This window comes from Pistacia vera, unplaced genomic scaffold, assembly GCF_008641045.1.
Source record: "Pistacia vera cultivar Batoury unplaced genomic scaffold, PisVer_v2 Contig498, whole genome shotgun sequence".
NCBI classification, from domain to species: domain Eukaryota; kingdom Viridiplantae; phylum Streptophyta; class Magnoliopsida; order Sapindales; family Anacardiaceae; genus Pistacia; species Pistacia vera.
In genome coordinates this window covers 1,030,310-1,055,315 of record NW_022196332.1, presented here as the reverse complement: position 1 = coordinate 1,055,315, position 25,006 = coordinate 1,030,310, and the positions used below count along the sequence as shown (strand labels likewise).

Sequence of the window (25,006 nt, the reverse complement as noted above, 5' to 3'; positions counted from 1 at the left end):
TATCAAGAAATCTTTGAATTACTTCTTTTGTTATATCATTTCTGTTATTGTTTCTTCTCAGTTGTTTATCCTCCGAAACAGCAGTTGACTTGGAGTCTTCTGAATTATATATCATATATTTGTGTAACTTGTTGATTTATATTTCAACTCTTGTAATACATATCTATTATATGTTGTTTTCTATTTAACTATTACACAATTACAAAGAAGACTTTAAAAGCTCAGATGGAGATTGTTAAGCCAAGTGATATTTTGCTGGAATAGTACTTAATGCAGCTGAAAGAAGTAGGTGATTGGAGCTGAAAATAATGTGGTTTAAGTCAGCTGTTTTTGTGATAACTGCAGCAAGTAATGTAGCTGCATTTAAAGTTTAAAATTCATATTTTTTGTTTAGTTAGATTCGCGTGGTGCTGGTGTAATGTTTTAGAAAAATCACTGCAAGTTTAGGTGTAACAGTTGATGTGAAACTTATGTATATATTTCAGTTTAAGTTAAATGAAAATCAGATGAACTCTTAAGCCAACTTCATTGCATTCGACTCTTTCTTTTACACCTTTAGATAAAAAGCCAACAGAGATGATCCTGGTCCTTTGGTTAGACAATTGAGCAATTGACGTGGAAAGAAGACTTGTAATAGAAGAGTATACATTTAACTGACACTTTATTCTTATTAAACAAACCAAAATTGCATTGAAGAGTCCAACAGAAATATATAGTAATAATGATTATTTAGCGTTTTGGGTTGAGGTGAAGGTGGAGGAGCAAAGAAAGCCAATGATCATTTAGTGCCTACGACCAGAACAGAGTTAAAAAGCAGAGGTTTTAATCAACAGTAAATTTTGAAAAATTACTATTACATCTGAAGTCACGTTTCTTAGTATGAAGATATGCATGTTGATTAATATATCATTTCAGGAACTACTTAACTGTTAATTGAAGAGTCTCTTGGGCTGATCCCGGTGATAAGAAAGGCTTGGGTGGAATTTGCAAGGAATTGATGCTCCCTTCCAACATCTCCACTGCTCTACTCATTGTTGGCCGGTCCGAAGGATTAGTCTGTATGCACCACAAGCTCACTATAATCATCTTCCTTACACATTCTTTATCTTCTTCATTTGAAATGCCTAGTAGTCCAAGTTCTTCACCTACTTCAAGACGCTCGTAAATCCATTGCAGAAAATATAATTCACTGCTATTATCAACTCCTACATTGTTATTTTGTCTTCCTCCTGTCATTTCTATAACCATCATTCCATAGCTATAAACATCTGACTTGTAAGAGACTACTCCAAAGTTTCTAGAAAATACTTCTGGAGCAATATAACCAATTGTTCCACGTGCACCTGTCATTGATACAATACTCTCTTTCTGGGGGCAAATTTTAGCAAGACCAAAATCAGAGATTTTCGGACAAAAATTTTCATCGAGGAGAATGTTATGAGGTTTTATGTCAAAGTGCAAAATTCGTATGTTACAACCGCGGTGTAAATACTCTAACCCTCGGGCTATGCCTACCACAATTTGGTACAATGTTCTCCACTTCAATTGATGAGCAACCTTCAATGGATTCTTCTCATCTATGAATTTATCAAGAGATCCATTTGACATAAACTCATAGATGAGAGCTCTTGTACGGCCCTCAAAACAGAAACCTAAAAGAGTGACAATATTGACATGGGAAGTCCTACTAATGCTAGCAACCTCGTTGATAAATTCTTCACCATTTCCTTTGGAATCAATTAAATTCTTCACCGCTACATAGCGACCATCAGGTAGCCTACCTTTGTAAACACCTCCATATCCTCCTTGGCCAAGTTTGTGTCTGAACGAATTGGTCATTTTCTTAACATCTGAATAACTATATCTTTTAGGAGCAATGGATCCATGATTCCTTAAAAATGCCTCAATGTTTTGGTAATTCCTAGTTTTCTTCTTGTAGAAGACCATGACAATATTTGGTGACAATTTTCCCCAGAAGTAAAAGGCCAGAACTATCAATATGCTAGTTGCAGTGACTAAGATGCCTGCAATTAATTGAAGACAGGAATTAGCTGAACACAATGATGGCAAATTGTTAAGACAATTTTGAATGGTCAATATGAAGGGCGTCAATGCCACAAATATTTGTAAATATACATAAAGAATCACTTGCAAGACTAACTGAAATAGTTCAAGTTCTAGGAAAAGGGACATGATGGCTATATTTTTAGCTGCAACTTTTGATATTTCTTTAACACGAATAGAGACCATAGTACCAAAGAAATTTTCTTAGAGGACAAGAACAATTATAACATGTTAATGGGTTCTCTGTGTCAATGGACATGCAAATGATTGATAGAAACTTTGCCTCATAGTTTAGACAATTGAGAGACGATAATTCAAGCTTTTGTACAGTTTTAATATCTGATTCATATACTCGTGTTCCCCGAGAATTAATTCTCGTGATGAATTCAAGCTTCCTGGAAATCTAGTGATAGAAGCAAAGAATAAACAGAAAGTAAATTCAATAGAATATTTGGTTAAAGAGGTATATTACCAAGTCCCATGCCTAGCTTCAATCCCAATTTCTCATCTCCTGCAGCAAATTACAAATAAGATGGCATTAGATTATCCAAATTCTTGTCAAGATTTTGAATGTAACAAAAGTCATAATAATCTTCTTGTGACAATCTGAGCTCTTCGACCTAGTGACGGCTTTAATGTTTTGGCATGGAATCAAAATAAACGCACGCAGATTATTGAGCAAAAAACCAATCTGTGAAACCTGGAAATCCGGACATGTTTTTAAGCAGGAATGAATCATTGTACCTCACTGTAATTTTTTATTACCTGGTCTTTCTGTCACAGAACATTCAAACTTTCCCTCCCTATCCGTTTGGCCATGCCCTCCCGCAAAAAAAGCAACCATAACAGTTGCTTGTTACATTCAATTCCACGGATAAAAAACACGTAAATAAATCAGAATATTCAACAATTTTTTGAATCTTATTCACTCGGAAGATAATAGGTGAACACTGAGGTGGAGGACCTCGAAGATGATCAGTTGGGTTTGAGTAGACGATCTAAGAGTGCTGGGAGTTATCGCAGCCAAAACTGAATTTGAATCATATTATCCCGAGAGATTGCTGAAATATTAAACCAATACCCCTCCTTCCCCAACTAAACGTCCGAACTCGATCAGTGCAGTTATCTACAATCATCAACCCACACTCAAGATACGATCGATTGGAGAAAGGGAAGCTGATATCGCCCATGAAACCAAAAAGGAAAAATGGACATATTGGACTCAGTCTCTTTTCTTCTTAAGCAAAGCAAAGAAGTAAAAGATGAAGAAAATATTCAAAGGCTAATTTACTGCAATTTCAAATCTCATCCCTTGGGAATAATGCAACTGAAGTACTGTAGGTTGCTTTGAAAGCACAAGTAACCACAGATTTTGAGTAGTTGACAGGAAACGAGTAGTTGCAATTACAAAAAAAGAAGAGGTCAGCATGCTAGGGTCTGAGGTTGAGAGAAGCACGCTCACAACATAATGGCCATAAAATGATTGTCCATCTTGTTCATTACAGAATAAACTAGAAACTTTGCCAAATGGTCAACAAACTTTGGAGAAGTTTCTGGTGGCCCTATTACGAAAGTTGAGAAAGACGTGTGAATTATTGGAGTTCTCTAAGTTATTAATTCCTAATTGGGTTTAATTGGGTTTGGGCTCAGGCAAAATAATCCTTGTAATGTTAGGTTTTACACTTTAATATAATGTATGAACTTATTTTTCTCTTGTATAAGTGTGATAGCAAATCATGAGGCAAATTACATTTATTATAACGAGAGAGGTGAGACAGTGTTTCAATAATATTGACTCTGTTAGATATAGCTTGTTAATTGGGTAAATCAAGGTAAATCGCACGTATTATTATTTCTCTTTACTAGGTTATGGTTTGTGTGTGTTCACTGTTTTCGGTTTGTATTACTCTAGATTGTTTCATAAATTGGGAAAAGGGGTTCGACATGTATGAAAAAAAGCTAAACATGGCATGGCCGGAGTGAAAGACGACAAAGATGTGGACTATAAAACTAGTGATTGGTGTTAATTAAACATTATTGGTAATAAACGCGAACGAACTCGTATTTTTGAAAGTCTGTGCAGTTGTTAGTTGAAGTTGGGAAGAAAACCTAATGATATTTCAAGAATTTGTCTGGCTTTTGAAGAGGCTTCATACTCTTAACTCAGTCTCTCATGAAACAGAGGATTTGTTGGCATCTCAGACTTGAACTTCAAGGCTAAGCACACAATTCATACAAAACAGACAAACAGGTTTCTACAATGGCAAGCAATTCGATCACATCACAGGCCACAAATCAGTAACAACAATTTTCCCCTAAGATTCAGCTCAGGTTGATAATGAACTGAAATGAACAAACTAAAGAATCATGAAAAACTCGGGGCTTTAACTATCATGCTATGACAAACTAAACTGCTTTCTCTTAACCCAAGTAAGGAATCAAGCAAAATCCACTAGAATAATACGACTAAAAAGCAAGAGAAACAGTTGTTCTCTTTTGGCATGTTATTAAACTAATCCACCTCATATGAATGTATGAAGCGAAGGATAAGTTTCTCACAATTGAACTTCAAGGCTGAGCACACAATTCATACAATACAGACAAAGAGGCTTCTTTGATAGCAAGCAATACAATCACACCACATAATCCTGTCGAACACGGCGATTTTACCCATCAACAATATAGCAACCAGTAAGACTACTGTCAAATGTTCATATAACCTAGAAGTTCTTAATGTTCTGCTTTTATGAGTGGCCACTTTAGAGGAGTTCTATAAACAGGTGGAAAGCATCCACTCACCATTGTCATACTAATCTTTACTGGATATGGTAATTCTACACACCTTAGAAATTCAGAGGGACTAATTTGTTATCATCCAAAGCAGTTTAGTTCTACCTATCTAAAATGCATAGGTTGCACCCAGACAAAAAATCATCGGCCACCAACTTTTCGGAAGTCCAGTCCGTTTCAGTGTAAATCCATCCTTCAACAACTTCACATAGTCAAAACTAGATATTTTTTCATCCCTTTCCTCTAATTTAACAGGTGCAGCACAGCAACCAAGTATTCGCGGGAAACTTTTCTCCAATTTCAAATCCTCATCCCTAGGGAATAATGCAATAACGTACTGCAGGTTGCATACTAAGGTTTGAATCACAAGTAACCTCAGATTTTGTGTAATTGACAGAAAACAGATCATTGCACTTAAGGAAAAAGACTAGATTAGCACGGTAGGTACTGAAGTTGAGACAGAAATTATGAAAACTATTTGTGGCCATATTGGTATGATCTAAATTCCAGACAAGCTTGAGCACACAACTGTCAGAATTGCCAATCTGAGACTCGTATAGATGATAGATCATGTTGCGACTCACTAAACCGCTTTCTTTCAACCCGGCTAAGGAATCAGTCAAAATCCACTAGACTAATCCTAATAAAAAGCTAGAGAAAAGTTATTGTTTGGCAATGATGGTATTAAACTAAATGCAGCTCATATGAATGTATGAAAATCAAATAGTAACTTAGAACAAAGAAACCGATATTTTAAAAAAGAAAAAACAGGACATGCATGTAACCTGTTTAACACTCTGGGACGACTGAAATTTGCCATACCTGTTCTTTCTTCTGAACAATAAAAGAATCCCTCGCTATTCCTTCTACAACTGCGTCCGGCCATATTACAATATACACATTCTCTTTCTCTTTTCCCAGAACACTTAAACTTTGCCTGGCTATCAGTTTCACATTGGCCTTCCTCCAAATGACAGTCAAAACATTCTTTAGTTACCTTCACTTCCAGATCGAATTGAAAAGTAGACAGATTGAAAATTTCAGTACTGCTATGTGTCTTATTGAACAGGAAGCGAATGCGTGAACATTGAGGTATAAAACTAGGCAATTTTATAAATCTTGAATGGTAAAAGAAAAACGAGTCCCTGGAGTAATTGCAGACATGGTGAAAATCTTTGGGCTTATACTGACTGAGGGGGCATTTGAAAATGGTTTGGTTATTGTGAATTTCAAAAGAGAGAAAAGGAGTAATGGGAAGAGTTAAATTTTTGAAGGATCGGCAGCTACGGTTGTCAAACGGAAGTAAATATTCTGGGTCATGAAGCGTAACCGTATTATTCTGTAAGATGCTTGAAACATTAAACAATGGCACGTGCTTCCATTTTCGGAAATTGTTTTTCACATTCATCTACTATGCATAACCCACACTCAGGATGCGTTCGATTGGAAAAGAGGAAGCCGATCTTGCCAAGTAAACCACAAGAGAAAGGTGGACATCTTGAATTCCACCTCTTTACTTCTTGAGCAAAGCAAAGAAGTAAAAGATGAAAGATGACAAAGAACACAAGACAAGGGGCACGACCCATTCTAAACTTCTCCATTTACCAACAAAAGCAGCAGCAGCTTCCCCAACTCTCGACTACTAATACTGTTAAGAAGTCTTTGCTTCACTCCATTTTTATCCAATCATTCTCTGACTGTTTCTTGACAGTTCTTCTCATTATAGACATTGACTTGCTTTCCTTATAAACAGACACGGCAGTTGACTTGGAAATTTCACAGGGAAGACTTGAGAAAAACAGAACGAAACAATAGCAAGATGGGACATTCGCGTAAATCACATACGTACAGTACTACAGTTCATGAAAAATCAGTTTTTATTGGTCCGTCAAAAGACTAATAGTTAGTAACTACAAATAACAGTTGACGATTGACTTACTTGAAGTTTTTAAGTCGTCGTGTCCACTGCTTACTTAACGCGAATAGATAAAAGACCCAGAGAAATACAAAATCTATTCTCTATAATTCTTATGAGATCAGAAAATCGACAACATAATACCCCCAAAATGATTGCCTATTTTGTTCGTTACAGAACAAAAGATAAACTTTGCTAAATGGTCTACAAACTTTGCAGAAGCGAAGCTCTTGGCGGGCCTGTGACAAAAGTTCAGAAAACGGGTTTGACATCTATGAGAAAAATATAAACAGATAAGGTAGCGTTTTGGGTTAATTACTTCCTGATAATCGAGGCAAGAAAGGAACAAATTCTACAAAGAAAGGGATGTGCAAATTGGGCCATTGTAATCTCTAAATTTAAGAGGTGGTTTTCATTGTGATAAAGAAAAGTCTTTCCAGGTGAAGTAGGCAATGGGGCAGCAAATGTAAGCACAAGGAAATCTATGACATTTCAAGAATCTTTATCTGATTTGGAAGAGGTTATCTTCTCTAGCTATGTCTCATAAAGCAGAGGATTTAAATTCAAGTTATCATTGTGATAAGACTCCTAATTGAGGACAAACTTGTTTCTTTGAAAAGTCCTTGCAGTTAAAGTAGGTAGCGGGGTAGAGAAAAAATATATGCACAAGGAAATCTGATGACAGACAGAGGATTTAGTATCTCAGAGTTGAACTTCAATGTTCAACAAATAATTCATACAGAACAGACAAACATGTTTCTGCAACAGCAAGCAAAAACCCATGTAAATCATAAAAAGCAGAACATGTATTAAACCACGAAATTGTCCTAGCAGCCACTGTAATTTTTGTACCTGTTCTTTCTGCCGCAGAACAATTGAACTTTCCCTGATTATCAGTTTGACATTGCCCTCCAGCCGAAAAACAGTCATAACACTCATTTGTTACATTCACTTCCAGACTGAAATCACCCATAAACAAATCAGAATATTCAACACTTGTTTGAGTCTTATTCACTTGGAAGTTAAGAGGTTTGCATTGAGATGGAGAAGGTGGCAAAGTTTTACCAGGGTAACTATGGTAGATATAGGAGTGTTGGGAACTTTTGCAGGAAAAACTGAAATTTTTGGGGGCTTTGTAATTGCGGGGGCATTCGTACACGGATTGATTGTAGGGCACATTAAAAGATAGAAAAGGAGAGATGGGAAGACTCAATTTTTTAAAGGATATGTCGCGCCTACAATACTTCGCGTACTCTTCACCAGGAAGGTCATGAAGATTAACCATATTATCCTGAGAGATGCCTGTTATATTGAACCACGGGCCATCCTTCCCCAACCGAATCTTCTGAACATTTTCAGTGCAGTAATCTACAACCAGCAACCCACACTCCGGATGCGTTCGATTGGAGAAGGGGAAGCCAATATTGCCAAGATAACCACAATCAAAAGGAGGACACCTTGGATTAAACGTCTTTTCTTCTAGAGCCAAGGAATACAGCAAAAGATGAAAAAGAAGAAAGAACACATGATAAGCTGAAAAAGCCATCTAAATATTACTATTAAGAAATCTTAGAACTAACCGATGTATTCTGTAATACTGTAATGGCTTCGACTCAATATGTTCAATAGTTTTATATTTTACAACGCGTCAGTTGCCTTGGAAATTGAGTAGGAAAGACTCGCAGAGACAGACTTAAAAGCAGTGAATTAGTCCTGCTGTGCAATATTTCCAACTTCTCTCCCGGTGAATAGCACAGGGAAGACACGACTCAATGACTGTTAAAAACTATGACATCTGAATCTCTGATTGACGATGATAACTTCGTCAAGTTGTCTTATTCGACTTATTGACACGTCTAGACAAAGGTTAGCCAGAAAAAAACAACTGATTAAATTTAATTAAATTTCTAAACCTCTATAATTTAAGGTTTCACCAATTCTTTAAATCATTTAAAATTAACTCAATAATTAATAAAAATTTATCAAACCCAACTTAAAACAATAACTAATTAATCTATACTTCAACATAAACAAAATTAAATCAAAATCCATATATATAAATATATTTTATTTTTTTCCAAGAAGAAAGAAAACTGTAATAAGTATGAGAGAATTGGGTATTATAGGAATTGTTTCACTCTTCACTTTTAGTGCTTTTCAGTCCAAGTTCTTCAACAATCAGCAAAGTTAGCATTCAATCGATAATGCAAAGGACAAAAGAAATAAAAATTCTTGGCTATATGATCTTCTTAAAGTATGAAAACATCAGAAACGTAACCATAAGATAATGTGCATATTATTCATATCAGCACAGAAACCTTGTAAATGTTCTACAAACTTGAGAAACTTCAATTTGGGTTATCCTGAGGCCAATCAAAGTTAAATTTAAAAAATAAAAAAAAAATGGTTTAGACTACCAAGTCAGTAACGTTATTGATCTGATACAACCGTTGGATCTAGAGATCACAGGCTGAAATTTTTATTTAAAAAAAAAAAAAAAATTCACATACGTAGATAAGATCATTGGGCCATTGAATGGGTCCAAAGCTTTGCTCCTTTTCTAAAGCCCAAGCCTCATTCAAGAATAGAGGGATCTTCCTGTAAAATATCTCACCACCGATTATTAAGTACATTCTGTTTAAATCCAACACTAACTTCCCTTTAATAATTTTAAGCCTGCTTGATTTCATGAATTACGTGGCATAGCTACTAATATTTGTCACTATAATTTAGAGTTGTTTATAATAAAAAATAAACAAACTCTCTCCTTCCCCTAAAATTCGAAATCAATAAATCTTTTATGAAAAAAATCTAGAATACTACAAGGTACCACGTCACCCGTATCACATACCAATGCATTTACATCGCCTATGAATATTTTCTCTCTTAAATTTTTATCGTTAAAGTGATTAGTAGTTATTAATTTAAAATTATATATCGCAACAATATATTGGTTGATGGTACAGGTGACGTGGTACCCCTGTGGTATCATAGATTAGACCTAACAAATGGGTGGCCTGGTAAGTATGGATCAGGTCAAAACGGGTCAAAGTTTTAAATAAGTAATGAAATGTGAAAACCTATAGGTCACCCTTTTTTTTGGATAGATGTGGTGTAATTTATATAGAGTTACCCACTTCATGTTTATGCATGATATGATATACTTTACACATGGAGTAATGTTATCACATTCCAAAATATCAATATGTCAGATAAGTATCATCAATAATTAAGTTGTTACTTACTTTATAGTTTGTTTTTAATATATGGGCGATATATTTGGAAAAAGACAAAGAAAAAAAAATCAGTGATATCCTTTTGCTTTTTGCCTATCAATTATTACTTATTTCAATTTTTAAACATTAATTGGTTAATTTATATTGGAAAATTGATAAAAGAGGAGAAGACTTGATAGAGGCAACACGAATTTGACTCAAGTCAACTAATTGCTCGCATTAATTAGCCCTATTGCATAATCTAAGATAATTAAACCATGTGAGCATGTCCAATAAGAGGGAAAGTAAAAACACAGAGAGAGGAGATAGCTTTACCAATCCCTTTCACAATTTTTATTTTTAACCATTTTAAGAATGAAGAAAATCCAAGGCTCTCTTTGTTTAAGTTTTTAGAATGATATTCTATTCTAGGTTGAATTTAATCAAATAGAATAATATTATGATATGTGCTTGGTATGTTTTTGGAAAATATTTTTTGAAAATATTTAAATTATTTAATCCCCAACATTTGTTAATTTTACTAAAGACCCCCATAATAAAAGTTTATAAATTAGCAAAAACACATCACCCACCCAACTATCGCTAGTAGCCAACCACCACCATCGGACAGTGGCCGAAAGTCCCCGAAATGGCACATAATCGATTGGATCTAGCCGAAAACGATCAGATTTAGTCGTTAACGATGGTCATATCTTGGCCGTTAATGACGACCATATTTTGATCGTCGTTGGCAGCTAAACAACAACCAAGATATGGTTGTAGATCTAGCCCTTTCCAATTAGATCCATGGTGAATCTAGTCGAAAACAGCCAAATCCAACTAGTCATGCGTCATTCTGGAGACTTCTGGCTGTTGTCCAACGGTAGTGGTCGGCTGCCAACAATAGTTGGGTCGGTAGGGGAGTTTTTGTTAATTTATAAACTTTTATTGAGAAAAGTAATTGTTAAATGTCTTGAGTTGAATAGAATATGATTAGATTTTGAATTGAATAGTCAATAAAAAAACAAATATGTATTTCATTGGATTGGATAGGATAGTAAGATATAATAGGGTTTGAAAAGCTAAACAAAGGGGCGCTTATCTCTATCGAATCAATACTTAGTACAAGGATTAGATATTTAGATTAGATTATAAATAATTAAGTTTATACAATAATAATCTAGAAGGCACTCTTTCTAAGTCTTCACTGACAAGAATTTCTTCATCATGTAAGTTTTAGTTTGATAAAAGTTAAAGACTAACACTATTAAATTCATATTTTAATCTAACAAAAAACTTATCCGAGTCGGGTTACCGTGTCCACCGTTTAAAAATCTCTAATCTAATCGTTGGCCACTTCTAGCCACTTTCTGGCACCCCCTACCCCCTCCCGCTCACCCTCCACCCTCACCTAACCCTCGCCCACCCCTTGATGCGTCGCAACCCTCGCTCCAACCACGACAAGTCCCATTTCCAAGCACTCAACACACGACGGTGGCCATTGACAACATGACACCACACGCCTGAAGCCATTAGGGGTCGCCTTGCTATACCCCCATCGCGCGATCATAGTCATGCGGCACCAACTACGTGTGACTACTGTCTCACACCCTCCCCTCTCAAGCCCAACAACCCAACACCCCTGGTGTGCCGCCGCTACCCAACTAGTCAACCACCGATTTGCATTTGGCCAAATCATAGAGGTGTGTTTGCTGCCTTTCAAACCTTTAAGGACTTGTATATATTTATCAGGGGTGTGTTTACTAGATTTTAGACTTACTAGATCACCAGTCAGGCTGATGGGACCGTTAAACCCGAGACTTGGCCCCTTGGCCGGGTGACACCTGGGGTCGGGTATCAAAACACTGGTTTTACATGTATCTTTTGATTGTGATTAATAATTCTATTGAATATTTAATGCTTATGTGCTTGCATCATATTAAAAACAATAAACATGAAAAAGATTCATCATTTTTATTAATTTATAATTAATATAATACTGCCTTATAAACAATCAGAATTAAAAGATGGAATCTCTTGTTTTACATACATATTATTCGTTGAAAATTAATTAGAGGAAAAGTAAAGGGTAGAATTGTCCTTTAGCCTACCCTTCCCTTATCTTATAAAAGCTTCAGAGTTCAGACTAGGTGATAATTCTAATAATTATAGAGGGAAATATATTGAGAAAATGGTGAACGTTCCAGTGGCAACCTTGCCCTCCAATGGCAAAACCATTCCTATTGTAGGCTTCAGCACAGCCGAATATCCATTCAACTCAACCGGCTCCGTGAAAGAATCGACTCTCCATGCAATTAAACTCGGCTACAGACATTTTGATACCGCTGCACTTTACCTCTGCGAGCAACCTCTTGGCGAAGCAATGGCCGAAGCTTTACGCCTTGGCCTCATCAAATCCCGTGATGAGCTTTTCATAACTTCCAAACTTTGGCTCAACAATGCTCACGGCCACCTTGTCGTCCCCGCGCTACAAACGAAACTTAAGTAATGTAACCAAACGATCGATGTTAAAAATTTTGCCCTTTATGTAAAGATATCTAACAAATATTTTGTTGAATACAAGAATCTTGGCTTGGAGTACCTTGATCTCTATCTCATTCATTATCCGTTAAGCTTGAGACCGGAGTCAGATTCAAGCCTTTTATTGAAGAAAGAGGATATTATGAAAAATGGACTTTGAGTCTGTTTGGGGGGCCATGGAGGAATATCAAAAGCTTGGTCTTACCAAATCCATAGGAGTCAGTAACTTTTCATGCAAGAAGCTTGAGGAATTACTTGCCATTGCGAAGATCCCTCCTGCTGTCAATCAAGTTTGTCAATTCTTTAACAAAATTTAATATTTGTATGTTTTTTATATCGATAAGTATTGAGTATATCATATGTTTCATGTCCTTGTTAGGTGGAGCTGAACCCGGTTTGGCAACAGAAGAAGCTGAGGAAGTTCTGTGAGGAAAAGGGTATCCACATAACAGCTCACTCGCCATTAGAAGCCAACGGAGGAGAACTAATCGAGTCATGGATTCTGAAGTGCTCCAAGAGATTGCAAGAGCTAAGGGGAAGTCAGTCGCTCAGGGACATAAATACTTTTTCGGATCTATAACTTGGATTTTTTAGGTAATTGTATGGATGATTGTGATGATCTCGTTGTATGTCAAACCTTATCGATCTTTTATACGTACATACGTACACACACATATATAAAAGACTCCATGCATACACATGAAAGCATTATAGAAAGAGCAGTCCACTAAGCTGTAAAATAAATCATGCGGAGTCTATTGTTGGATGTTGTTAATACTTTACACAGGGTTAATGGATTATCGGTGGACACTGACACACCTGGGGTCCCGTTAACTGGTGAGTGGGTGGGGGTGAGGGGGTTATTTTGGTGCATGTGAAGATATGTCTCCGATGGGTTTACGAGCAAAAAGTAAGTGTACTTGTTAAGAGCTTCAACCAAGAAAGAATGAAAGAGAATCTAGATTTATTTGATTGGAAGTTAAGTCAGGAAGAACTGGACAAGATTGAACAAATCCCGCAAAGCCGAGGAAATACTGCTGAGTTTACAGTAACGGAGCAAGGTCTTTACAAATCCAGTAAGAAGTTTTGGGATGGAGAAATATAAAGTTTATTGCAGTATTAATGTTTGTGATTGTACTAGAATAATAAGATCAAACGGGTTCATAACCATTTGGTTTGTGTTATTGTGTCATTAATTAATGTTTGTGATTGTACTAGAATAATAAGATCAAACGGTTCATAACCAGTTGGATTGTGGTATTGTGTCATTAACCATGAAAAACTGTTTCCATAAAACGATTATCTACATTCATAGTTTAATAAAAACTTTTATTCCACGAGTGAAAAACTGAAAATTATGCCAATAAAGACAAAATAATTTGATAAATCAAACTAAAATAAAACTTAGCTTCCACACTTATCTATCTTAATGAACCAATACTACATGTAAAAATTATCTATACAAATGTTTCCATACAAATTGATGTGTTATAAATTGAATTAACGAATGTATGTATGAAGTCAACTCAATAAATATTTAATAGACATAAAGGAATGACTTGGAATTGCGGTGATTCTCCGAATTGCATGTAAAATCAATTAAAAATTATGAACATTAATACAAAATAACATATGAAAAAATTAATTAAGTGGTCTGATTATACCATTAGACATTTCCTTCTCCCTACGCTTGATTGTTCTTATAAAGACATCACATCTTACAGAAACAATTAAAAGCCACAGAATTGCATGGGTTATCCTTAAAGGAAATATAATGTTCCAGTGGCAGCCTTGCCCTCAAATGGCAAAACCATCCCTCTTGCAGGCAATTGAACTTAGATACAGACATTTTGATACCGCTGCAATTTACCAGTGCGAGCAGCTTGGGGAAGCAATAGCGGAAGCTTTGCGCCTTGGCCTCATCAAATCTCGCGATGAACTTTTCATCACTTCCAAGCTTTGGGTCAACAACACTCACGGCGACCTTGTCCTCCCGGCATTACAGAACACTCTCAAGTAATGTGATCCTTAATTTCAATGAATATCTTCAGATTTACTTCTATGAAAATAATTTAAACATTTTGTTCGATATAGGAATCTTGGACTGGGGTATCTTGATCTTTATCTCATTCATTATCCATTAAGCTTGATAAGAGCGCCATGAGGATACCACAATTATATTATTCATTTCAATTTAGTTTATTTTAAGATTGAATTATACTTATTTTTTTAGAGGTTTTTTATTCTAATTTGATGAAAAAATGAACAAATCTTGTGAGTTTGTTTTGTGTTTTTTGTCTAAGAATGTTCTTGTTTTCCCAAACTAAACTTTAACTATATTTTGTTAAACGTTATCCTTCACCTTTTATTGACCACTTTCTTGTATTTCAAACATCACTGTTTAACTACTCAAAATTATTAAAAAAAAAATTGAGTTATTATCTATGTTTATACTAAGAAAATTCTTCATTTTTTTATTAATTTATATTAAAAGTCAATGCAATATTGATTTGATTTAAATTTTAGCTAACTTTAGTTTAGGTTATGTCTGATCAAAGTCATAAAAATTTATATTATAATCTTTGAAAGTCAAAAGTAAAAAAAAAAAAAAAAAGGTTTTACTCAAGGTTTACTCGCACACATTTACTTAAAATTTTGCTTCTCATATATTTATTCAAATAGAAAAGTATTATGTTATTATATATATATATATATATAGGTTTTTAATATTGTATTATTTTATTTATTTAAGGTTTGATAATATTTTAAAATTTTTACTAATTGTTTGACAAACAATTGGGCAGTCCTGGGTAAAAATTATGCATCCGCTAAATAATATATATATATTAAGAATTATAGGGTGGTCTGCATGTTTATTCACAAAACTACGTAATTAATACAAAATTTTATCATTATATATAAAGAGCCAAATCTTTTTTCTTGGGCTCATCAAAGCACCAGATGAGTTAGCTTTTGATCACTTCAAATTAAGCTCGATCATCACTCATCAATGCACAAGAAGACTTTGTCCTCCCTGCACTAGAGAACAATCATATATATGGCATATGATTAATGGATCAAATTATTATAAAAATTAAAATTTGATTTAATATAACTAAGTGAATTAATTTATCAAATTTAAACGTGTAATACATATGACTTGGTTAAATGATCATTAAATTATTAATTTATAACCTATTAATTCATCATTCTGTAAAATTATACTTACTTCATTATCAATCCAGCTTTTAAAACTTAGCTGTTCACTAGAAATAGTGCACGTGAGAAATATATTAAGCTATATAACCAACAATATCAACTATTACAATTACTGGAGAAATTACAAATTAAATTGTTTTGGCATCCAATTTCAACTTTGGGTTTTGTGAAATCAGTTGAAATTGGAGTTTGATTGGATTGTGGAATTGATTGTTGATTAGTTCTATTTTCGGTTTACTTTTTGTTTTGTTTGATTTTTTATTTTGATTGTTGTATTGGGAAAGAAAAAAGGCCAACTGTGGTGGTGATTTGGTTGGCTAGTGTTGGGAAAGAATAAGGGCCAACTGTGGTGGTGGCTTGCGATTGGGGTGGTTTGGAATGGGTTGTGACTTGTGAAGAAGAGTAGAGGAGATGAAGAAGGAGAAGGTCCAGGGGTAATTTGGTAAAATAACCCTCCGTCTCTCTGTCACAGCTCATTCGTCATTAACCACGGGTGAAAATCTAGAATTTATGAAACACTCAAACACCAACAGAGATTTCATTGGATAGGGTGCTCCAATTTTTTAAAACCCGACCCGGCGCAATCAGTCTGAGTCACCATAAAAATCGGGAATATGTATTTGCCCCGATGGAACCGGGGTTACTGCAACCCACCAGTCCAATTGGTTTTGTGTCAAAACCAGGTTAATGCATCTCCTACCTGATAAATTGTAAAACCCTTTCCATTTTTTCAATTTTGCAGTCAACATCTACAATAAAAACTTCGGCCACCTTGTGTGCCAAAATTGTCCACTGCCGGCCGCACTACAATCGTCGTCCGTCGAGGTTTGTGGTTAATTTCATCTTGATTCACTTCATCTCGGTTCTCACCATGTGTTCATTGTGTTGTCAATTTCGAAAACTTGTATTTTATTTCTGTTGAAGCTGTGTTGATTATGAGAAGTGAGAACTTGAATACACCATATTCTGAAGACTTGAATATAGCTGTTGTGTGTATGAGGAGGATTGATGGGGTTCTCCATTGGATTATGATTATGATTGAGATTTTCAATGATGATGATGAATTAGAATCGTGGATTGGTGATGTTTGTTTGATGATTGAAATGTGGATAGAGGAGAGTAGAGTTTGTGATCGGATGTGAGCTATGAGAGACGTGTTTGCAATGAAGAAATGGATGGTTTTGATTTTTTTGGGAGAAAGAGGATGGGATAAGGTATAGGGATAAGATTTTGAGATTCTTTTCTTCACGTTTTTCTATATTTATATTAATATATTAATATTTTTTATTAGATAATGTGAATATTATTTTATTTCTATTTATTTTAATTAAAATTCTATTTTAGTCAATTCATTAAAATTACTTTAATATCATTTTTTTTTCATTCAAGTTCGAGAAGTTTGACCTCTCCCTCTAAATTTTTTTTACAATTTAATATATTTATTTGTCTTTAATTTATCTATTGCCTTGTTTATTAACAATTTATTTCAAAGTTTAAGCTAATTTTTTTTTTTCTAAAATTATATTTAAGCCCTATTAATTTTTAGAATTCAAATTCTTTTTATTACATCATAATGATGTTACTGGTCAAACCCGCCAATTAAACCTATCAAACCAATCAACCCGAGACCCAAGTCCTTGACCAAGTCAAGGCCTGGGATGAGTATTAAAACATTGGTTTACTCTTTACTTTATTAGCTCATTGTTGCCATTAAATTAATTTTCATGACTCACATTAATGCATTGAATACAACCCAGTTCACTCTCAAACATCTAGGTAGAAATCTGATTCTTCAAGATTTCTTGGTTGGTTGTTTTACATTATTTTTCAATGGCCTGTATGATTTCAGTTTTGATTTCCTTAATGATGTCAACAATTCTTTATGATTCTTTAAATCAGAAATTATGATCTGTTCACACAAGAAATCACATGTACCCATGTTACTCTCTAACTATTATATGAATATTCTATTGCATATAATCTCTCTCTATTATAACTTATAAGGGCTTCTTCAACTCCATTACACATTTGTGAAGGTTCTTGAGAAAAATGGTGACAGCTCCATTGGCGTCGTTAGCCTCAAATGGTGAAACAATTCCCCTTGTTGGGTTGGGAACAGCTGAATTTCCTTTCAACTCAACTCGTGACACCGCAAAACAACCTGCTCTCCATGCAATTCAACTTGGCTACAGACATTTTGATACAGCTGCACTCTACGGCACCGAGCAAGCTCTTGGCGAAGCCATAGCTGAAGCTTTACGTCTTGGCCTCATCAAATCGCGCAATGAGCTTTTAATCACTTCAAAGCTTTAGGCCAGCAATGCTCACAGTGATCTTGTCCTCCCGGCAATTAAGAACACTCTCAAGTAATGTAGCCAAGCAATTAATGATATTTAAAAATTTTCCTTGCTATTTTGATCTCTTAGTCTAATATTTTGTTGAATGCAGGAATCTGGGTTTGGATTATCTTGATCTTTATCTCGTTCATTTCCCATTCAGATTGACACCGAACACGGGGTTTCCATTTGAAAAAAAGGAGATTCTTCCAATAGATTTGGAATCTGTTTGGAAGGCCATGGAGGAGTGTCAAAAGCTTGGTCTTACCAAATCAATAGGGGTCGGAAACTTTTCGGTCAAGAAGCTTGAGAAATTACTAGCCACCGCTAAAATCCCTCCTGCTGTTGATCAAGTTAGTCAATTAATTCTTTCACCAAATTAACCTTGTTTCATCAGTTAGTCAATTAATATTATTTTCTTTAAAGGTGGAGATGAATCCGGTTTGGCAGCAAAAGAAGCTGAGAGAGTTCTGTAAGAAAAAGGGTATTCATATAACAGCTTACTCGCCATTGGGAGCCAAGGGAACTCCTTGGGGAACTGATCGTGTCTTGGACTCTGAAGTGCTCAAAGAGATTGCTAGCAGTAGAGGGAAGTCAGCTGCTCAGGTAATTGTTTCGATTTATAGTAGAATAGTGGAAAAGATTGATCTTCAAATAGCATTGATGATTTAATGGAAGAATATAATAATTAATTGGTAATTAACTAATAATTTTGGATTATAAAAATCAATTATATGTTTTTTTTTTTTTTTTTTTTTTTTTTTTTTTGAGTTTTGAGGGTTATTTTGTACATGTGAAGGTTTCTCTAAGATGGGTTCACGAGCAAGGAGCAAGTTTAGTTGTAAAGAGCTTTGATGAAGGAAGAATGAAAGAGAACCTGGATATCTTTGACTGGAAGTTAAGTGAAGAAGAGCTACACAAGATAACGCATATTCCACAAGTAAGAGGAAATCCTGCTGATTTTGTAGTATCAGAAGAAGGTCCTTACAAGTCCATTGAGGAGTTTTGGGATGGAGAAATCTAGTATTGCACTATATCATGTCAATCTTATCATCATTTAATTACATAATTAATATGATTAATGGTTTCAAATTCAAAATTGAATAATTTGACTTGTAATGAAATACCCGTATTTTTTTTTTCATAATATAATTTGAATAATTTGATTTGATTCCATAATATTATTGTCTTTGAATTCTCCACGTAATGAGAGGTGCATAGGTGGCCTGGACTATTTCCAATTTCTTCTTTTATCTTTTAGCTCTACATAACTAATTTATAAGATAAGTTGAAAAATCTTACGATGTCTTCGTCTCAATTTTGTTCATATATGTACCATAAATTCATCAAAAGTAAGAAGAAATACGTGTTAATTAAGTTATTGTTTACGTTTCCCTTTTAAATTCTCAATACTGCACATGATCGGGAAATAAAGTAAAACGAAAATCACATTTTATTAATTTACTTTTTCTCACCCAAATAATAATTTAATAACATTTTTTCATCGATAGACTTTTAAAATATCATTTTAATATCTAAATTTATATTCTGATGACGAATAGAGAGTAAACTCGTTCTAGATTACTAGGGTTTTTGAAGAGTGGAAATCGATTAGTTTTTTGATGGTATACTGTTAGATTTTCGTGATTAGGATTGATCGAAATTTGACTTGGGAGGGCGACTGTGCAAACTCTAATTGCTTGATTGTCGGCGATTGATGGGAGTGGGGTTTAAAGGGTTTTAATAAATAATGATCGCAGAAGATAATAGTGGTGATGTAGGATTGTAACGATGCCAGAATCAAAACGAAATATAAATTTGGGTAGTAAAATGATATTTTAAAGTTTGTAGGAGAAAAGATTATTAAACCATTATTTGGGTGGAAAAAGTTTTTTGCTCTATTATTAATAAAATTTCTTAAGTATCTATGGAAGATACATGCAAGATATGGGTATGGGTACCAAAACTCACTATCATCGGCAATAAATCCACAAGCTGTATATTTGTACTTTCCTTTTTCTGCTTGTGGTTATCCTTATCCAAGTATCCTATAAAGCCATCATATCTAGGGATGGGCCCAGGCTAAGGACCTCGTTCCCGTCCCCGTCCCCGTCCCCGTCACCGACATTCACTCCCATGGCCATCCTTGGCCCATCCTTGCTAGTGGGGACAACTCTCATGACCGTCCCCTGCTCGTAGAGATGGAATCACTACCATCCCTGTCTCGACCCAGCCCGATGAACGGGGCTTCGCCAGGATTTTCCCCCCAAATATAATTAAATATATCTATATTTAATCTTAACATAATTTATTAGGTAAATTGATTAATTATTCAATTGTATGGAGGCTTAAGCTTAGTTAGCCCTATTAATTAATTAATTTTTCATAAAATTAACATAATTAAATTCAATTTTAACATAATTTACTCGGTAAATTGATTACTTATCTAATTGTATGAAGGCTTAGCCAGTTAGGCTTAATCAACCCTGTTAATTATTTAATTTTTAATAAAATAAATATATTTATATCCAATCTTAACATAATTTATAGGTAAATTAATTAATTATTTAATTGTATGGAGGCTTAGGCTCAGTTAGCCCTGTTAATTAATTAATTTTTCACAAAATTAAAATACTAAATTAAATCTTAACATATTTTAGTAGGTAAATTGATGAATTAATTCATAAAACACTATCTCCACTACAACTAATAAAATTAGTATATTTGTGAAAGGGACAATTATCCAAAGTTTCCAACACTGATTAAGTTTAAAATCATATTTAATTGATCAATTAATTAATTACAAGGATAACTGAATGTGTATAATCTGTAAGTAGTTAAATAATTGTGTATATTTTTATATTGGTTTGATAAATTATAATAATCTAATCAAATTTATTTTTGGGCCATATATTATTACTTTGTGGAATTCATAAAGTAATAATACATATATTTAATTATTAGATTCCCTCGTTTAAATTATTCTTTCTATAAATTTAATACAAATATTAAAAAATATTATAAAAATAAATATTATAAATTTATATAAATTACTTAAAACTATAAGTTAAACTCTAACTTTTTATAAAATCTCACAAAGATAAAAAAAAAAATAGTTTCCCAATAAAAGAAGGTTGGGCTCCATGGGAGTGGGGTTAACAGGTAGGGTCGGGTCAGAGATTGCACAATCCCCTCCCCTGGCCCATCCTTGGGGGCAATGATTTTTTTTTAGCACCATTCCCAGCCCTATCCCCAATATTTCTAGGGATTGTCCACCACATTCAGGCCGGGGCAAACGCCCATCCCTAAATTCATATCAGATAGATAGAAGCCACAAAACGTCCTCTAGTAGAAACCTCAGTCTCAAATCTTAAGGCAAAATGGTGATCGTTCCAGTAGCAACCTTAGCCTCAAATGGCAAAACCATTCCTCTTGGAGGCTTCGGCACCGTTGAATTTCCTTTGAACTCAACTGAGTCTGTAAAAAAATCTGCTCTCCATGCAATTCAACTCGGCTACAGACATTTTGAAGCTGCTGCAGTCAACCACACGGAGCAATTTCTTGGCAAAGCCATAGCTGAAGCTTTACATCTTGGCCTCATCACATCACGCGATGAGCTTTTCATCACTTCAAAGCTTTGGATCAGTGATGCACACCGTGACCTTGTCATCCCTGCAATAAAAAACACTCTCAAGTAATGTAATCAGGCCAAACATTAATTAAGAGACTGTATTTTTATGTGAAAATTTTTAATTTTTTGTTTCATTGTAGGAATCTTGGGTTGGAGTATCTTGATCTATATCTCATTTATTTTTTAGGAAGCTTGAAACGGGGCACAGGGTTTCCATTTAAAACAGAAGATATTGTGGCGATGGATTTAGAGTCTGTGTGGGAGGCCATGGAGGAGTGTCAAAAGCTTGGTCTTACAAAGTCCATAGGAGTCAGTAACTTTTCATCCAAGAAGCTTGAGAAATTACTCGCCACATCAAAAATCCTTCCTGCTGTCAATCAAGTTAGTTTCATATCTCCTTAACAAAGTATATACTTAAAAATATCGGTAATTCTCTAGTCAAGGTGTCCTCATATAAATTTGTCATATTAAGATTCTGACCAAAGAACTACTGATTAAGATATATTTGGAGTTTCCTAATTTGTTTTTCTGTGGTAAGGTGGAAATGCACCCAATTTGGCAGCAGAAGAAGCTGAGAGATTTCTGTAACGAAAAGGGCATCCACATTACAGCTTACTCGCCATTAGGAGGCCAAGGAACATTCTGGGGAAGTAACCGAGTCCCGGAATGTGAAGTGCTGAAAGAGATTGCTAGTGCTAATGGGAAGACAGTTGCTCAGATTTGTCTCAGATGGGTTTACGAGCAAGGGGTCAGTTTAGTTGTGAAGAGCTTTAACAAAGAAAGAACGAATCAAAACCTTGAGATATTTGACTGGAAGTTAAGCCCAGAAGAACTTCACAAGATTGAGCAAATTCCTCAGCGAAGGGTGAATGTTGTCGATTCATTTGTATCAGAAAGCGGTCCTTTCAAGTAAATCGAGGATATATGGGATGGAGAATTATAGGCATGTCTCTTGGAAAAAAATGGTGAGCATTCCAGTGGCAATCTTACCCTCAAATGGCGAAACCATTCCTCTGGTAGGCTTCGGCACAGCCGAATTCCCTTTCAACTCAACTGGAGCTATAAAAGAATCTGTTCTCCATGCAATTCAACTGGACTACAGACACTTCGATACTGCTTCAATGTACCAGAACGAATAATATCTCGGCCAAGCAATAGCGGAAGCTTTACATCTCGGCCTCATTAAATCTCGCGATGAGCTTTTCATCACTTCAAAGCTTTGGACTAGCGATACACCGTGAGCTTGTCCTTCCTGCCCTGCAAAAGACTCTCAAGTAGACTACTACTTTCAGTAATTTCTTAGTTTATTTTTTGCATGTATTATATATATACAGACTCCTTGATATTTTGTTTCAATATTAAAGGAATCTTAGGTTGGATTACCTTGCAGATCTTTATCAAATTCTGATGAGAACCTGACCTGCAATTTATCAAATAACACAACAATCTAGCTACAGTTCCAACCCAGATCACAATCAAAACAAGGAATCTCTATATTAATAGCAGCAAAACAGTACATCCGAATAATATACCCAGACCCTGTTTACATAATATTCCACAAACGAGAATCCAGCAAATTAAGCTAATATAAAAAGAGAAAACAAAATGATGATACTGACTTCGAGGGTCAGTCACCTCCCTTTCCAATCCTTAATCAACTTTTTCAATCCTCTCCCTTTTCTCCTCTCTCCCTTTATTCCCTCCTGGCACCTAAGTTTACTCCTAACAGAATTTCTCCTCTCTCCAATCCCCTCAGGCCACCTGTCCCTTCATAACCAATTCTTCTAACCTCCTATATGGCAATCATTCCCTGCTTCTTACCCCACTTCTTCCTACGGTAAACCCTTCCCCTTGGTTGCTCATCATTACCCTCCTCAAGGAGAACCACCTTGTCCTCAAGGTGGAAAGAAGGAAACTGGTTGAGAATAGTTTCAAAATCCTCCCAAGTGTTTTCAAAGGGAGATAGACCTTTCCATTGAATCAGCACCTCCCACAGTCCACTGAGGAGTTTCCTTTTCTGGAGAACAGCTTCAGATTCAAGTTGTAGAATGAGGTCTTCATTGAGGCCTGCTGGTAGAGGTTGACCATTGGGTATAGGAAACGTAGCTTTTTTCAGTTGCGAAACATGAAAGACATCATGAATACGTGCTGAAGATGGCAGTGCCAGCCTATATGCGACTGGCCCAATTTTGTTCGTCCATAAAATCGTGGACTGAGCTTCTCATTATATCGACGGGCTAGGGACCGTAATCAGTATAGCTGTAACTTTAAATAGACAGATTCCCCTACCTCAAATGTAACTTCTCGGCGATGATTGTCTGCGGAAGTCTTCATGCAGTGTTGGGCCTTGAGGAGATGGTCTTTTAACTCGTCAAGAACCTAGTTGCACTGCTGGAGTTGCTGGTCAACTTCATCGACGACGAAAGTGTGGTCTGAATAACGCAACACTGTTGGGGCCTCTCGGCCATAGAGAGCCTTAAAAGGACACATTCCGGTGGAGCGGTTATAAGTAGTGTTGAATCAAAATTCTGCCCATGGAACCCAGTTTGGCCATGATCGGGGTTGGCCATTGACAAAACATCTGAGATACGTTTCCAAGCAACGGTTTACTACCTCTGTCTGACCATCTATCTATGGGTGGTATGCCGAACTCGTGTAATTGGGTCCCTGATTGTGCAAACAGTTCACTCCAAAAGTTGCTCATGAAGACTCTATCCTGATCGGAGACAATGGTACAAGGAAACCCATGTAGGCGAACCACCTCTTTGATAAACAAATCAACGACCATCTTGGCTGTGTAGGGATGTTTGAGGGTTAAAAAATGACTATATTTAGTCAAACGATCCACTACGACTAAAATTGTATCAACCCCATTAGCTTTCGGAAGCCCCATGATGAAATCCATAGATACGTCTTCCCACACTTGGTTAGGAATCGGCAGCGGCTGAAGCAAACTCGCTGGACTCATGCCATCATATTTATTTTGTTGGCAAACCAGGCAAGCGGCCACAAATTCTTTGATATCATGCTTCATTCTTCCCCAAATATCACGCTTGTTAGCCACTTATATGTCCGGAAGAATCCCGAATGGCCCCCGATGGGCGATGCATGAAATTCTTATAAAATTTTCTGGATGTGAGGTCTAGATTTAGGCAGTACCAATCTGTTATGGTATAGCAAATGGCGACCCAGTAGCCTGAAGGGATGATGACTATTGGGGTCTATCAGGAGCTGCTGCATTATTCCCCGTAACTTATCATCACCTTGAATGGCATCTTCCAAACCATCTAGTCCC

The 25,006-nt window shown here is 35.6% G+C and overlaps 2 protein-coding genes and 2 pseudogenes across 3 annotated transcripts; 3 read left to right on the top strand and 1 right to left on the bottom strand.

Moving 5' to 3' along the window:
• Positions 1–287: 287 nt before the first annotated feature.
• On the bottom strand, positions 288–7,966 carry LOC116105397 (LEAF RUST 10 DISEASE-RESISTANCE LOCUS RECEPTOR-LIKE PROTEIN KINASE-like 2.1). Of its 2 annotated transcripts, none has more exons than XM_031391827.1 (3): positions 7,622–7,966; positions 2,537–2,575; positions 288–2,024 (listed from the first exon to the last, which is right to left on the bottom strand). In XM_031391827.1, the coding sequence occupies exons 1-3, from the start codon at positions 7,740–7,742 to the stop codon at positions 919–921; spliced, it is 1,266 nt and encodes a 421-aa protein (XP_031247687.1). In that variant the 5' UTR covers positions 7,743–7,966; the 3' UTR covers positions 288–918. The 2 variants fall into 2 exon arrangements, with proteins under 2 accessions (XP_031247687.1, XP_031247686.1); XM_031391826.1 differs by lacking the exon at positions 7,622–7,966 and adding an exon at positions 5,677–6,436 and having other exon boundaries at positions 290–2,024.
• Positions 7,967–12,167: 4,201 nt separating this feature from the next.
• On the top strand, positions 12,168–13,630 carry LOC116105398 (annotated as a pseudogene).
• Positions 13,631–16,385: 2,755 nt separating this feature from the next.
• On the top strand, positions 16,386–19,306 carry LOC116105385 (non-functional NADPH-dependent codeinone reductase 2-like). Its single transcript, XM_031391813.1, is given in 5 exon segments — positions 16,386–16,570; positions 17,749–18,110; positions 18,193–18,433; positions 18,507–18,686; positions 18,880–19,306. Coding segments are annotated over 4 exon segments (963 nt in total). The 5' UTR covers positions 16,386–16,570; positions 17,749–17,793; the 3' UTR covers positions 19,105–19,306.
• Positions 19,307–21,460: 2,154 nt separating this feature from the next.
• LOC116105386 lies at positions 21,461–22,654 on the top strand (annotated as a pseudogene).
• Positions 22,655–25,006: the final 2,352 nt, after the last annotated feature.

What these genes read in the sequence shown, in the direction of transcription:
- LOC116105397 (XM_031391826.1), bottom strand. Translation starts at nt 6,262, where the DNA reads ATGAATGTGAAAAACAATTTCCGAAAATGGAAGCACGTGCCATTGTTT. An exon ending in TTGTTCAGAAGAAAGAACAG is followed by an intron (nt 2,576 to 5,676) that starts GTATGGCAAATT and finishes AATTTGCTGCAG; the next exon opens with GAGATGAGAAATTGGGATTG. An exon ending in GAAGCTAGGCATGGGACTTG is followed by an intron (nt 2,025 to 2,536) that starts GTAATATACCTC and finishes AATTAATTGCAG; the next exon opens with GCATCTTAGTCACTGCAACT.